General features: G+C 42.6%; 2 protein-coding genes across 3 annotated transcripts; both read left to right on the top strand.

Annotated features, from left to right (window-relative positions):
• Window positions 1-796: 796 nt before the first annotated feature.
• LOC138359755 (nipped-B-like protein) lies at window positions 797-3,840 on the top strand. Its single transcript, XM_069319413.1, has 2 exons — window positions 797-889; window positions 3,520-3,840. The coding sequence occupies exons 1-2, from the start codon at window positions 797-799 to the stop codon at window positions 3,838-3,840; spliced, it is 414 nt and encodes a 137-aa protein (XP_069175514.1).
• Window positions 3,841-8,110: 4,270 nt separating this feature from the next.
• LOC138358916 (uncharacterized) lies at window positions 8,111-15,039 on the top strand. 2 transcript variants are annotated; one of them, XR_011225625.1, is made up of 2 exons: window positions 8,111-13,927; window positions 14,317-15,039. XR_011225625.1 is itself a non-coding variant. In XM_069317329.1 (2 exons), exon 2 carries the CDS (start codon window positions 10,221-10,223, stop codon window positions 13,182-13,184), a length of 2,964 nt encoding a protein of 987 aa, XP_069173430.1. In that variant the 5' UTR covers window positions 8,111-8,603; window positions 8,993-10,220; the 3' UTR covers window positions 13,185-15,039. The 2 variants fall into 2 exon arrangements, 1 of the variants encoding a protein (XP_069173430.1); XM_069317329.1 differs by having other exon boundaries at window positions 8,111-8,603; window positions 8,993-15,039.
• Window positions 15,040-15,568: the final 529 nt, after the last annotated feature.

Below are 15,568 nucleotides of genomic sequence, written 5' to 3'. Positions count from 1 at the left end.
TAGTGGCCTCGATGGGGGACAGGATGCCACCTGTTTGCAAAACGTCGTCATAATTGTTTCTGATAATTTTGTTTTCAACCAAATTTTGAACAGGAATGTTGTCTTCACATTGACGGTTTCGGCGGATAGGTGTTCATATGGGTTTATTGCCTATATGAAAAAGAGCATCACTGTTTATATGTTCTATATTATGGCTTGTTGAGCTTGAAGCTGTTGCCCCTTGTGAGTGTTACATTGGACATTTTAAAAAGTAATCTAGATAAATGTTATTTACATTATTAGGTGTGTTTAAGGTCTTGATGAGATCAGTCCTCTTGTGTCTTGATAACGTAGTTATTCGAATTTACTTGCATCGCTAATTATTAAAATGACAAGGTCATTAACGAATATAATTAATACCTGAGGTTCAATAACATAACAGTGTGTTTGTTATGATCGAGTTAAATAGCATAGCATTTCTTTACTATATTAAACTGCTCCAAATATTGTTTTTTTAAGGTGATGGCGTATGTATATATGTTAGTGTATGGTAATATATATATATGTTAGTGTATGGTATTGTATACACATTAGTGTAGGGTAATATATGGGTGTTAGTTTATGTACGAATGTGTATGACCAGGGTAAATACTAGTTTTGGAAAGAGAATGGTTGAATTAGTGGAAAACAGAATATCGTTTAACATAATTGACGTGTGAATACCTTGATTATTTCAAGCGTAGGTTAGTCATACGTGCAAATGAGTTTAGTTGGAGATACATAGAGGACCTGCCTAATATGGGCCAATAAGTCATCAATGCACTGCCCGGATATTTCCATGCGCGACACGCCTGTGAACGCCGCCAATAGTTTCCCTCCACATCATGGTAAAAACCAGATCGCAGTTCGAGTATAAAACAAAAAAACTCACATTCGGGAGGTGCTAATTCCTCGCAAAAGAAAGTTTGCTGCGCTGCATTTGTGATGTATTTTTAGTAGGACGAGGAGAAGAGAATAGGAGAGCGAGAGAGAGACTATAAAAGTGGGAGGGATAGACACACAGGATCAGCTGGAAGGGAGGAGAGGATTAAGGGACAGTCACAGAGTGTGGAAAGATGGGATAGGGTGAGAGCGGCAAGCCTGTGTGTGTAAAAAGAATACAAGAGGGATGGGGTGAGAGAGAAAGAGAGAAAGAAAGAAAGATAATAAATGTTGGCTTGTTGCACTTCTAATCTCTCTCTCTCTCTCTCTCTCTCTCTCTCTCTCTCTCTCTCTCTCTCTCTCTCTCTCTCTCTCTCTCTCTCTCTCTCTCTCTCTCTCTCTCTCTCTCTACGCAATCGCTTGCGAAAGCTATATAAATTATAAATTAACCCTGATTTGTAAAATTCCAAAGCTCATAAACTGTTTAATAAATGCCATGATTAAGGCAAGATACACAGGTTTCGCAAGCGGTCGCCTGATAAATCCTGGCAAAGACCTTTGTCGCATTGCGATTTGACAATTCCAACTTTGTCTAGCTGATATCTGGCAGAACTCTTGTAAATTCCTTTAAGCTTGCTATCACATCTGTATCATAGTATATCTAACAGATAAACGGGCGAATGTGGTCATCTTAACTTAGTGATCTGTTCTATTAATTCTTTTCCTTATAATAGATCAGGAAAATAGACATTCTTGCATATCAGTTGCATGCTTTTACAAGCTCTTTGCCTTCATATACTCTCTAATTCCTCTGTTATCTGATTTATTTCAATCTAGTAAATAAGGGACAATTACAGAGAGCGTGTTATCCTGGGGTGGGGATCAGACGTTGTCAATGAGGAAACGAGACAATTAGGCTGTACGTGTTGGTGAGGGTAACGACTCCCTCTGCGTGCTGCTGTCTTTTAGTAAATGTTGTAATTATAAGATTTTAATGAATTCCGAGGGCGTGTGTGTGTGTGTGTGTGTGTGTGTGTGTGTGTGTGGGTGTGTGGGTGTGTGTGTGTGTGTGTGTGTGTGTGTGTGTGTGTGTGTGTGTGTGTGTGTGTGTGTGTGTGTGTGGGTGTGTGTGTGTGTGTGTGTGTGTGTGGGTGTGTGTGTGTGTGTGTGAGTGTGTGTGTGTGTGTGTGTGTGTGTGTGTGTGTGTGTGTGTGTGTGGGTGTGCGTGTACATGTGCGTGTATGCATGTATGTGTATGCATGTGTGTGTAAATATGTGTGTGTAAGTATAAGAATAAGCAAGATTAAAAGTGTGAATATCTGTGTTTAACTAAATTAAAAGCAATAAAGACAATGTAAGTCATACCAGGACATGAAAGAATACAGACACAGCAACGAAAATAGGAAACCTTGAAAACACAAGAGCATAATAAAAATGAAAATGGAAAAATGAGAAGAAATCCATTTCACGAAAAATAAAAGAAAATTGGTCCGAAACTCGCGAATGAAATAAATTAAGAAAACTTTAAGAAAACATGAATTAAAAAAAACATATATATATATATATATATATATATATATATATATATATATATATATATATATATATATATATATATATATATATATATAATGTTTTTTTTAATTCATGTTTTCTTAAAGTTTTCTTAATTTATTTTTCTTAATTTATATAATATATATATATATATATATATATATATATATATAAATTAAGAAAAATAAATTAAGAAAACTTTAAGAAAACATGAATTAAAAAAAACATTATATATATATATATATATATATATATATATATATATATATATATATATATATATATATATATATATATATATATATATATATATATATATAATATACCACCTCTGGTGCAATTGCATGGAGCCATAGCCTTCAAGAAGAAAATAAAGAGAATAAGAAGATAATAAGAAAAATAAGAGAATAAGAAATTAGCAGAATAAGAAACATAGTAAAGAATTATATCAAAATAACACTGAATAACAAATACACTTGGGATAAACATTAGTAATTTGTAAGTAGCGTTAATAATGAGAAGTGTGAGGGGGGAGGACTGAAGGGGGGGGGGGTTGGGTATGGGCGAGAAGGGAAAATGAGGGAGAAGATAAAAGGGGGGAGGAGACAGAGGGAACAATTCTGTGTATAGACCTAAAGCAGGGGGGAAATAGGGGGATGTGGTGGGACTTGTGAGGAGTATTTCCTTGAAAACACCTTCTCTAGGATTCTGAGAATTCCACTGACTCGTCGAATGTAACATATAAATATAAATTTGATTTTATGAAACTATGACGGCGTTTGGTTGACTGTGATGATGGAGTGTTTTACATAGGAAACTGAAAGTGGAATTATATTTGCATACCCCCCCTGACCCCTATCTCTCTATGTGGGTCGTACAGGAAGTCGTAAAGAATAGAAATAGGTGTCATGATCACGACATATAAGATCTTAAGAGGCATTGATCAAATGAACAGAACTGAACCGTTTAGCATAAATTGAGGAAGGGCGAGAGAACATTGGAGGAACTTGAGCCTTAGAACCACCACACAGAACACTTTTTTAGTGTGAGAATAAACTTCTCCAGTGTGAGAGTAGTGAGAATAAACTTCTCCAGTGTGAGAGTAGTGAGAATAAACTTCTCCAGTGTGAGAGTAGTGAGAATAAACTTCTCCAGTGTGAGAGTAGTGAGAATAAACTTCTCCAGTGTGAGAGTAGTGAGAATAAACTTCTCCAGCGTGAGAGTAGTGAGAATAAACTTCTCCAGTGTGAGAGTAGTGAGAATAAACTTCTCCAGTGTGAGAGTAGTGAGAATAAACTTCTCCAGTGTGAGAGTAGTGAGAATAAACTTCTCCAATGTGAGAGTAGTGAGAATAAACTGGAAGACAGAGAGTTAAGCCTAACTTGATACACAGTTTCAAGACTAGGAAATAACCTGGAGCAAGAGATCAGGAAGCTTTTGCAATTGACGACCGGTGGCAGGAAGGCGGGGCCCATTAGCTAAAGCTCTCCCTATAAGCCCCATATAGGTTTATACACAGCCACACTATACATCTCTAAAGTCATGATAAATTCATCCACATTGACTTAAAGCTTTTAATATATGCTGAATAACAATAAACATCGAATTCGACATTAAATAATCCATTCGATAGGAAATGAAACAAATTGAGATCACTTCTCCACAACATGCATTAGTGACTGAAGGAGGGGCAGCATATGTACCTCTCTACACCGTATATGTATATGTATATGAATATGTAGGCTTGTTTGATCCTTGTGTGGTGTTTATTACTCCCTTACCTGAGCTTGGGAGGGTTGACCTTCAGTTCCTGAGTCCCGCCTTTCACCGTTCAATGTTTGCATCTACTTTTAAAGGTGCATATTGTGTGTGTCTCTCCCACTTCACTTTCTATTTCATTTAAGCTATATATGAATATATGTATATATATATATTATATATATATATATATATATATATATATATATATATATATATATATATATATATATATATATATATATATATATATATATGTATATATGCGTGCGTATGTATAAGTATAAAGTATATGTGGAAGTTGATCAGAATTACATTTCTTCTTGTAAATGAACATTAAAGACACTATGTAAAAGACACATCGACCACTTTACGTAGGACAGATGTAACTCTGTGTATCTATGTATTTATGTCTGTAGGTTAGATTAGCTTTTTATAAAGCACTACAATCACCTTCTGTGGTTGATTGTTCAATAAATCACTGAACTATATATTTATCTTATCTCTCACCCTGTCCATGAAGGACAGACGAAAATGTATAAATTCTGGTTAGCATTATAAATGTGTGGCCACGTCTGTGGTAGAAAAAAAGATAATACAAATCTCAGCTCAGTTCTGATCTAACACCGACAAGATCCTGGCTAGTGAGCATGTGGCTTATACCGACACTTCGTTTTCACTTCTGTCTCCATTCCTACCCAATAAGTTCTCCTTAAGTATTTTGTAAATGGTGATCATGTTTCTTCAATCGTTATTATTGTCCTGCTACATGAAGCATATTTTCCTATTCCCTCTCCGCCGTGACACAGTCCCATGAGCTCAACTAGTTTGGTGGCATTCCTCTGAATTGTGTGTCTGTATGTGTAAATGTATGTATATCTTCCTGAAGACAGGGGACCTGCTGCATGGGTAACAGCTTCTCCTACATATCAACCTACCCTGGCTTTGCGCCCTGGAGAGGCCACTCCAGACCGACAACCAGAGCGCAAATCCATAGTCTCCTGAGACTGATGGATGCCTACTACTACCGCCTACCTGGATGTGTTCGAAGGGTGGAGCGCCAGCTCCTAAGCACCGGCTCACCCGCCACTAGTCAGATCAATGCAAGCTGACATCTCTCTGACTCAGTTGTGCTTCTGTTAGCTTCCTCCCGTGGCCTCTTGGGCTGCTCTTCCTCATCTTCATCACAGCCTCTGTGATCAGTGAGGTAACCGGCGGTGCCCGGGTGTGTCCCTCAGTCTCCATCCCAATCTCTATAATTAAATTAATAATTATTATTTTTTTTTGCGTTATTTTGATAACCGTTGGCGGTCTTCCGGCGTGATGGATTTGAGTTCTCTGGTCGCCTAATAGTTGTTCAACCTCGTGGAGTATACATGGAGTGGGTTCTGGGAGTCCAAGCAGACTGTTGCTTCGAGCGGCCCGCTGGCACACAAATCCATTTCAACCTGGTGTGTTGGTTCGGTACTTCTTGAAGGAAAGTGTTAAATTTTCTCTTGGACACCTTCCAACAGGCAATAATTGTTACGTTTGCTGGGAGGATATTACATAGTCGTGGAATTCTGATGTTGATGCAGTGTTCACTGATTGTGCCTATGGCATCTCTTCACCTATTTTGCTATTTTTATTCAGTCTATTCTGCAATTTCTACGATATCGTTCGCTCCAGTATGTTGTTATTTTACTATGCAAATGTGGGACCAAGCCCTTCAGTATCTTCCATGTATATATTATGTGATACCTCTCTTGTCCTCTCTCCAGGGAGTATATTTTGAGAGCCTTGAGACGGTCTCAATAGTTTTAAGTGTTTTATCGTGTCTATGCGTGTCATATATGTTCTCTGTATTCCCTATGTTTCATAAATCTCTCCTGCCCTGAAAGGGGAAGTGAGTACCGAGCAGTACTCATGATCGGAAAGTTCAATTGGTATGAATGGTAAGCATCGTGGTGGAAAAGCTGGATTTAAATGTTCTTAAAATAACTCATATAAATTTTCCTGCCCGCCGCTATATTTACATGCTTATGTTCACTAAATGTCTGGTCGTCAACCATCTTTATTCCCAGATTCTTTACGTGTTGCTTTCCTTCTATGAGTAGATCTGCTCATGGATTGTACCCTGTATTTCGACTCAGTTCTAACTTGTTTTTCAGTCCTAAAAATAACTGCTAAGTATTTGACATTTCTGTTAAATATCTTGCTATTTTTAGTTGCCCAGTAGAAGACCTTATTAATATCGGCTTGTAGTTTTCAATGTCTTGAACATAAGTAATTTCCATGTTGAATCATCATGGTATCATCATGTTGATTTTTGTATCATTCGCGAAAGATAACACGAAGCTTTGACTTGTATATTTGTCCATATCAAGTGTCCATAGAAACATCAGTGGTACAGGGACTGTGGCAGAGAAGTATAGAGCTTCTCACCAATCTATGGACTTAACTTTGTTTATCTGATAGCTACTCTTTGCATTCTATTTGTCAGGAAGCAGAATATCCCTAGCCTTACTTTACTTTTTAGTCCTATTGATCTCATCTTAAGGGCAATCACTCTGTGGTCACACTTATCAAATGCTATTGCAAAATTCGTGAATATGACATCTGCATTTTGCCATTCTTCTAATGCAACCGTTGCTTGTCATGGCTAATGGCAAGGTCTCCCCGCTCTCAATCCATATTGGCTGGATTTGTGAAGCTTATTGTTCTCTATATAAACCTGGAGACTTGATTCTTAATCAATGTCTTTCAGTAACTGTATGTATGTGTCATGTTAACGCGACCAGTCTAGAATGTGTGCCAATGATCTGTTACCTTCCTTGTGTAGCGGAGCTGTGTCTGACTATGGAAGTAGTTCAGCTGCATCGAATCTCATGTCTCCACACTGCACAAAATCATACTGCTACTCTGACATTTCTTCATAAATATGGACTTCCAGGAGCCAGGACCCAAGAGTGAGTGTGCGGAGCATATTGTTAATTTCTCTTTCAAAGTCTGTGTCTCGTGTTTATATCAGTTACATTAAATAGTATCCAAAGCTCTGAGAAAAGAGGTGTTCAGGTCTTTAACTTTCAAATAGTTTTTGTTTTGTTGTTTAGGATTTCGCAAATTTCTGTGTCGTCCTCCTTGTATTAATCTTCACTTGTAAGTATAGGCTTAATACTGGTGGAGGGTTGTGATTTTTAATTTGTATCCAGCCACATGTAAGGGTCATATTGTAATATATGCTTAACGCTTTTTTGGCTGATAATTACTCACTTTCTCTATAGATTCAGCCTCTCAGCTCCGGAACCAATCACGCAGCGAGTGTTAGGGCGCATAATAAGACTCGTCCCAGCGAACAACCGTTCTCTAGTTACGCGCAATTAACACCTTCTTACAGGTGGTACTCGACCTACTTCAAAAATACGACCTATTAAACTTCGACCCACAATTTAACTTCGGTTTAAGGCAAGATAAAACTCTTCAGGCGGTATTATGGCCTAAACTTTGCATAGTTTTGGCCACTAAATATGCGATTAAGTCACTTCTTTCAACCTCGGAGCGTTAACAGAAAAAAAGGGCCGACCTTTTCAGCTGAATATATATCAAGACTTTTTTTGATCGGTTCGCTCTCAATTTTGGTTAAAAAAAATTGTTTATATAGGTTTCTCGGTATGTGATTATTGGCTACGTAATTAGAGGGATTATTGTGAATTTTGATGACTTCCTGACCAATTAGCCTGAATACTAAACTGCCGGGATAGAACGGCTACAGAATTTGATATGCAAATTATTAGTATTGTGTTACACACCATTAATGAAGGGAAATTCCGGACCATTTTTTTGGTGTGTGTGTGTGTGTGTGTGTGTGTGTGTGTGTGTGTGTGTGTGTGTGTATGTGTGTGTGTGTGTGTGTGTTGTTATGATCTCAGCCTGCAGGAGAAACGAGTCTCCCTTCTTGAGAGTTATTCAGCAAGCCTGACCTAACTAGAAGGTCTAGCAAATATTGAGGTGATAACCCATGTGAAAAATGGTATGGTGGATTCAATGAACAATTTGAGATTATGGGCAATGAAGAAGAAAACAGATAAATGACTGGCTAGGAGATGTGGACATTTTGCTGGAGGCGTGAGGCTCGCTTCCGGAGGACCTTGACCTCACTTGAGTGCCAGACATCGCAGGGGGAAGCCGCGCTCCGTTTGAGCTCCCGCCAGAAGGGAACCCCTAGTGATATATCTCTAAGAGAAGAGAAGTGTGCAGACGTACCAGCTGTGGAATCGAGCTGGGAACGTTGTGGTCTCAAGTCCTGGTCGACGAGGAGATATTAAATCGCCCAGAAGCAATATTGTGTGCTGTGTGGAGCGCCCTGACCAGACGCCGTCAGAGGGAAAGCGCCCTCGACCAATTAATCTGTGGTAAGCACGATAAACGCCAGTTCATAGTGATTGTTTGTAGTTGGTCGTGTGCCCAGCGACAGTAGCAATGTTTATTTATAGGTTAGACATGTTTTAATAAGGCAGAAAGCCTGAAATAGGAGAGTGAAGAGGGAGGAGCACGGAGCGACGTCCGTCCGCTCTGAGCGCTGGCGGAAGACTGAGGGAGCCTGGCTCTTGACGGAGGAAGACCCTCCCAGTGAGTGGGGTCCGCCGGCAGGCGAGGTGGAGTATGGACCCGCCCAAAACGGGGGAGTCCACTCTCACTGTATGTAGAGGACAGATAGAGGTTTGAGGCAAGCATATTGTGTGGTTATTTTTGGTTTATGTGTTAAAGGGGAACATTTTATTGGAGTGTCGATGGGTTGCAGGTTTGTCTTTGGGGAAGAAGTTGCTGAGAACTTCGAAGCCAGCAGATGAAGTAATTGATGAGACTCCAAAGGTAGTGGAGCAGAGGACCTCGAGCTGTGAGGAGAAGCAGCAGTGAAGAGGAGTGTCACGTGCTTCTGTAGAGGTGGTGTAGCAGCCAAGAGAGCTGTGGAAGAACCTAACAGAAGGGTGAAGCACCGTAGTTGCACAAGGAAACTTCATGATAGCAGCCGGGAGGAGCTGCAGAGGATCCTGGTAGTGAAGCCCGGAAGAACCTAAGGATATTAGGGTTGTGAACTTCCAGAGGTGGAAGGGGAAGTTCTGGTGGATTACTAGTAGGGAGTTGATAGTGTTTGGTTGTCATTAGCGTGCAAGACGCAGTGAGAGGTGAGTGACTGTTGGCATTCTTATGTCAAGGAGTTTTTTATACTGAAGTATCAATGAACATTTATACTGGTATATGTTATTGCATTCAAATGCTGATTTTCTATATATATATGTTATCTTGTTGATGGTGCAACAGTGTGTAGGCTTGACCAACTTGAGGAGGTTAATAGTATCAGGTGGTGAACCAGGAGATAGGATACCACTCGATAAGCTGATAATAGAGTTCTGATGGTATCGGAGTGCAACCTGATTGTGATATTATAGAGTATAGGATTCATTATTATTATATGTGTGTATGTATTGTGTATGTGCTTTGTTCAGTAAATGTGTCACAATTTGCTGGTGTTTGCCCTTGTCCTAGTGAGGCTTCCCAGGAGGTAGTAAAGAAGGAGAGAGAGAGAGGAAGAACCACGAACCACTGCTGTGGACAGGGTAGGAGGTAATACTAGTAAGTCATAGGGGGATTGAGGAGATCATATCTCATAAGGAGAGAGTGGGGAGTCACAGCGGCTCGAGTGGGTGTGTGCACGTGACAACGAGGCTAAATGTTGGAGCCGCATCCCCTAAACGTGTGACGTTGAGCCCCTCTCCAAGAGCCAGAAGCGCCAAGGGTGATCTCCTAGTATAAGCACTCTACCGAGTTGTGGGTTGGGTTGTCCGTAGAGAAGGATCAACGACGACAACACCAACCAACCCACAGTCTATGATAAATTGGGGGCCTGTCCGGGAGAGTGAACTGACACACCCACACCCTGTCCAAAAGTGGATTTGTACACCCTTGCTGAAATAAACTGCGTGACCGCAGGTGTATACTCTCTCTCTTGGGAAGACTCACAGGACAAGATGGATAAGGTGCAAGCGTTTGTGGAGTCAGGCAAGCCTGAGGATTTAGAAGGTTGCACGAGGGATCAATTGAAACAAATAGCAGAAAAATGTGGCATTAGGTTGAAAGCATCTAAAGTAGCTGGGATGAAGGATGAGATCCTGAGGCAGTTGAGAGCCAGAAGTGAAGCGGCAGAACAAGGAGCCCAGGAAGGAGCTGAAAGTAGAAAGGAGGATGATGGGCAGGATGACGTGAGATCCCAGGGATCGAGTAGGAGCAGCAAGAGTAGCCGCAGTAGCAGGAGTAGCCGGAATAGGAGCTTGGAGAGATTCCAGTTAGAGCTCCAGATGCAGCGTGAGGACAAGGAGAGACAGTTCCAGCTGGAAAAGATGAAATTAGAACTCCAGATGAAAAATGAAGCCGAGAAGGAAAAAGAGAAAACCAGACTGGAAGTAGAAAAAGAGAAAACCAAACTGGAAGTAGAAAAAGAGAAAACCAGAATAAGGGAACTGGAGTTGGAACAAGAGAAAGAAAAAGAGAAAGCAAGACTAGAGGTCGAAAAAGAAAAAGAGAGAACAAAACAAATGCAGATAGAAGCGAACAGAACCTTGGCTGAGCAAAGGATTGAACATGGGTTGCCAGAGAGCACCACCCAGGTATCACACCCACCAGATGTTAGGGTTAGGGAGAAGGACATTCCCTTGTTTGTGCCCGAAGAGGCAGAGAGCTTCTTCGAGCATTTTGAGAAAGTAGCCAGTATCAAGGAGTGGCCACAGGAGGAATGGGCCCAGCTGGTCCAGTTAAGATTGACCGGTGCAGCCAGGGAGGCATACACCCAATTGTCACTGGAAGAGTGCCAGGATTACGCCACAGTAAAGAGCAGCATATTGCGCTCGTTTCAGTTAACCCCAGAAGCTTATAGAAAGCGCTTCAGAGAGATGAGCAAAGTTGGAGCATGTACGTTTGCTGAGACAGCAAGAGATCTGGAAAGACGATTCCAGAAGTGGATTGAGGCTGCTGGAGTTGGATCTTACGCTGACCTGAAGCAACTGATGGTCATGGAAAAGTTCTTGGAGATGATGCATCCCGAAACAAAGTTCAAGATCCAAGAAGCAGGGATAATGGAGGTGAAAGATGCCGCAGATAGGGCGGATATGATTACTGAAGCATACAAGAGCTTGAGGGAGAACAGAGTGAGAAGCGAGGCGAGACGCAGCAATGGCAGATCCAATGGAGTCTGGGGAGGAAGAAATTATGAGAGACCCAGAAGAGTCTGGGGTGAGAAAAATTTTGATAAATGGGCAGATAAAAGTAAGTACCCTAAAACTCAGAAGAGTAGGTCGCGCACTTCGTCTGAAAGTGAGGATGGAGGAGCTAAACGAGAAACTGATCGTTATCCAGGGAATCAAGAGTCCGGTAAAGCTCCACAGAGTACGAGTAGTACGTCTGGCCCGAGGAACTCCAATACGAGTGGGCAGAGTCAGAGCTACTCTGGTACATATAGAAGAGACTTTTCCCAGATGAGATGTTACAATTGTAACGGATTGGGTCACGTGATGCGAGATTGTCGGCAGGGCAAGAGAGTTGTGACCCTGGCCATGTGTGACCCCCGAGGTAAATATACTAATGTGTTCCGAGACAAACCACAGAGAGCGAACTTAGTGAACGAGAGGTATAGGCCGTTCATGAGTAAAGGTTGGATCAGTATAAGAGGCCAACCGGAGGTAGAAGTTGGTATCTTAAGAGATACCGGAGCTAATCAGAGCTTGATTGCGAGAAGCCTGATTGGGGATGGTCGACGGTTAGCTGGCAGGAGTAAGATGAGAGTATATGGGTTATTGTCTGAGAGTGACATGCCCGTATGTACTGTCCAGCTAAGGTCGGAATATGTGTCGGCGGAGGTGATGTTGGGAGTGTGCCCCGACATACCTATTCCAGGAGTCCAAGTGATCCTGGGAAATGACTTGTGTGGGACAAAGGTGTTGCCAAGAGTCATAGCGGAGACTGTGCCAGAGGAGTGCCCAGAAGGCCATGGCACGGGTGGGACACCTGAGAGTGTGAACCTGACTGACATCCGGGGAGATGAGTCAGGAGACCGCCAAGCCATTGAAAACCCTGTCTCGGTAGTGACGAAGGCAGAGGTGGCCGACGAGGAAGACACTGGAGAAGATGAGACAGTGTCAATTAAACCGGTAGAAGATATCGACGTAGATATAGCATGGCTATTTGATGAAGGTCCAGCCCAGGAAAATGAAGTCTTGGTGAGGTCAAAAGTGAGGATGACCCAGCCGAAGAAGAATCATGTGAAGAGAGCGGACCTGAGTAGAGCCCAGACTGCTGAAATTAAGAGTCGGAAGGTGAATGCAACTGTGCTGAGTAGGAATGAGGAAAGATGTGGACATACAGAGGACGAGAGTAGAGCGTCAAGTGGTCCACGAGCACAGAGGCATAGGGATAGTGGAGTTAAGTTGTTTGAGATGTCAGGAGTTGACAGGTTTCACAGAAAACGTGGCGGAGAGATAGTGAAGAAGAGTAGTAGCCGAGAAAATGAAAGGAGAAGAGACAGTATGTGTGGAGAGATGCTTACGAGCACTTTGGGAGAGGCAAAGCGACATGTATGGTCGAGTGCTGTTGGATGTAGTATAGTGCCCGAAGAAACTTTTAGGGAACGAAGAAGAGTTGAAGGAGAAGAAATGGAGTGGTATAGAAGTGAAAAGTGTGGGAAGAGGATGATGATGCAAGCATGGAGGAATAGAAGAAAGCCGAGGACTCGATGGGAGTCGAACAGGATGAGGTCTCGGATAAATGAGGAGACAAAAGGGAGGATCGTCAGTGAAGACGAGGAAGTGAAGTATGATGACAGGAGACGAAAGTATAACGGCAGTAGATGGAAGTATGAAGACGACAGAGGAGATACAGACAGTAGATGTCTGACTCTGGACGGGAAGAGAAGAAGACGAGGAAACGGAGGGTGGAGACAGTAAGTAGAGTGGACCAATGGAGTGCAGGCGTCCAAGGAGGACAGCCTAGCCCAGAGGTGCCAGAGAGGTCAGATCATTTGTGAGAAGAACATGTTCCTGGAGAGTTGTGAGCCAGATGTTGCAAGGTGCAACGAATTAATTGCAGACTCCTAAGAGAGTATATGGGGGGAAGAACGAGACAGTGTGGTGGCGGATGTATTATCCTGAGCTTTGCCACTGGAATAACTCTCAAAAATAAGGGGAGGGGAGTGTTATGATCTCAGCCTGCAGGAGAAACGAGTCTCCCTTCTTGAGAGTTATTCAGCAAGCCTGACCTAACTAGAAGGTCTAGCAAATATTGAGGTGATAACCCATGTGAAAAATGGTATGGTGGATTCAATGAACAATTTGAGATTATGGGCAATGAAGAAGAAAACAGATAAATGACTGGCTAGGAGATGTGGACATTTTGCTGGAGGCGTGAGGCTCGCTTCCGGAGGACCTTGACCTCACTTGAGTGCCAGACATCGCAGGGGGAAGCCGCGCTCCGTTTGAGCTCCCGCCAGAAGGGAACCCCTAGTGATATATCTCTAAGAGAAGAGAAGTGTGCAGACGTACCAGCTGTGGAATCGAGCTGGGAACGTTGTGGTCTCAAGTCCTGGTCGACGAGGAGATATTAAATCGCCCAGAAGCAATATTGTGTGCTGTGTGGAGCGCCCTGACCAGACGCCGTCAGAGGGAAAGCGCCCTCGACCAATTAATCTGTGGTAAGCACGATAAACGCCAGTTCATAGTGATTGTTTGTAGTTGGTCGTGTGCCCAGCGACAGTAGCAATGTTTATTTATAGGTTAGACATGTTTTAATAAGGCAGAAAGCCTGAAATAGGAGAGTGAAGAGGGAGGAGCACGGAGCGACGTCCGTCCGCTCTGAGCGCTGGCGGAAGACTGAGGGAGCCTGGCTCTTGACGGAGGAAGACCCTCCCAGTGAGTGGGGTCCGCCGGCAGGCGAGGTGGAGTATGGACCCGCCCAAAACGGGGGAGTCCACTCTCACTGTATGTAGAGGACAGATAGAGGTTTGAGGCAAGCATATTGTGTGGTTATTTTTGGTTTATGTGTTAAAGGGGAACATTTTATTGGAGTGTCGATGGGTTGCAGGTTTGTCTTTGGGGAAGAAGTTGCTGAGAACTTCGAAGCCAGCAGATGAAGTAATTGATGAGACTCCAAAGGTAGTGGAGCAGAGGACCTCGAGCTGTGAGGAGAAGCAGCAGTGAAGAGGAGTGTCACGTGCTTCTGTAGAGGTGGTGTAGCAGCCAAGAGAGCTGTGGAAGAACCTAACAGAAGGGTGAAGCACCGTAGTTGCACAAGGAAACTTCATGATAGCAGCCGGGAGGAGCTGCAGAGGATCCTGGTAGTGAAGCCCGGAAGAACCTAAGGATATTAGGGTTGTGAACTTCCAGAGGTGGAAGGGGAAGTTCTGGTGGATTACTAGTAGGGAGTTGATAGTGTTTGGTTGTCATTAGCGTGCAAGACGCAGTGAGAGGTGAGTGACTGTTGGCATTCTTATGTCAAGGAGTTTTTTATACTGAAGTATCAATGAACATTTATACTGGTATATGTTATTGCATTCAAATGCTGATTTTCTATATATATATGTTATCTTGTTGATGGTGCAACAGTGTGTAGGCTTGACCAACTTGAGGAGGTTAATAGTATCAGGTGGTGAACCAGGAGATAGGATACCACTCGATAAGCTGATAATAGAGTTCTGATGGTATCGGAGTGCAACCTGATTGTGATATTATAGAGTATAGGATTCATTATTATTATATGTGTGTATGTATTGTGTATGTGCTTTGTTCAGTAAATGTGTCACAATTTGCTGGTGTTTGCCCTTGTCCTAGTGAGGCTTCCCAGGAGGTAGTAAAGAAGGAGAGAGAGAGAGGAAGAACCACGAACCACTGCTGTGGACAGGGTAGGAGGTAATACTAGTAAGTCATAGGGGGATTGAGGAGATCATATCTCATAAGGAGAGAGTGGGGAGTCACAGCGGCTCGAGTGGGTGTGTGCACGTGACAACGAGGCTAAATGTTGGAGCCGCATCCCCTAAACGTGTGACGTTGAGCCCCTCTCCAAGAGCCAGAAGCGCCAAGGGTGATCTCCTAGTATAAGCACTCTACCGAGTTGTGGGTTGGGTTGTCCGTAGAGAAGGATCAACGACGACAACACCAACCAACCCACAGTCTATGATAGTGTGTGTGTGTGTATGTGTGTGTGTGTGTGTGTGTGTGTGTGTGTGTGTGTGTGTGTGTGTGTATGTGTGTGTGTGTGTGTGTGTGTGTGTGTGTGTGTGTGTGTGTGTGTGTACTCACCTAGTTGTACTCACCTAGTTGTGTTTGCGGGAGTTGAG

This window comes from Procambarus clarkii, chromosome 8, assembly GCF_040958095.1.
Source record: "Procambarus clarkii isolate CNS0578487 chromosome 8, FALCON_Pclarkii_2.0, whole genome shotgun sequence".
NCBI lineage: Eukaryota > Metazoa > Arthropoda > Malacostraca > Decapoda > Cambaridae > Procambarus > Procambarus clarkii.
This window is presented reverse-complemented; position numbering and strand designations above follow the sequence as displayed.

What these genes read in the sequence shown, in the direction of transcription:
- LOC138359755 (XM_069319413.1), top strand. Translation starts at nt 797, where the DNA reads ATGCACTGCCCGGATATTTCCATGCGCGACACGCCTGTGAACGCCGCC. An exon ending in AAAACCAGATCGCAGTTCGA is followed by an intron (nt 890 to 3,519) that starts GTATAAAACAAA and finishes AAACTTCTCCAG; the next exon opens with TGTGAGAGTAGTGAGAATAA.
- LOC138358916 (XM_069317329.1), top strand. Translation starts at nt 10,221, where the DNA reads ATGGATAAGGTGCAAGCGTTTGTGGAGTCAGGCAAGCCTGAGGATTTA.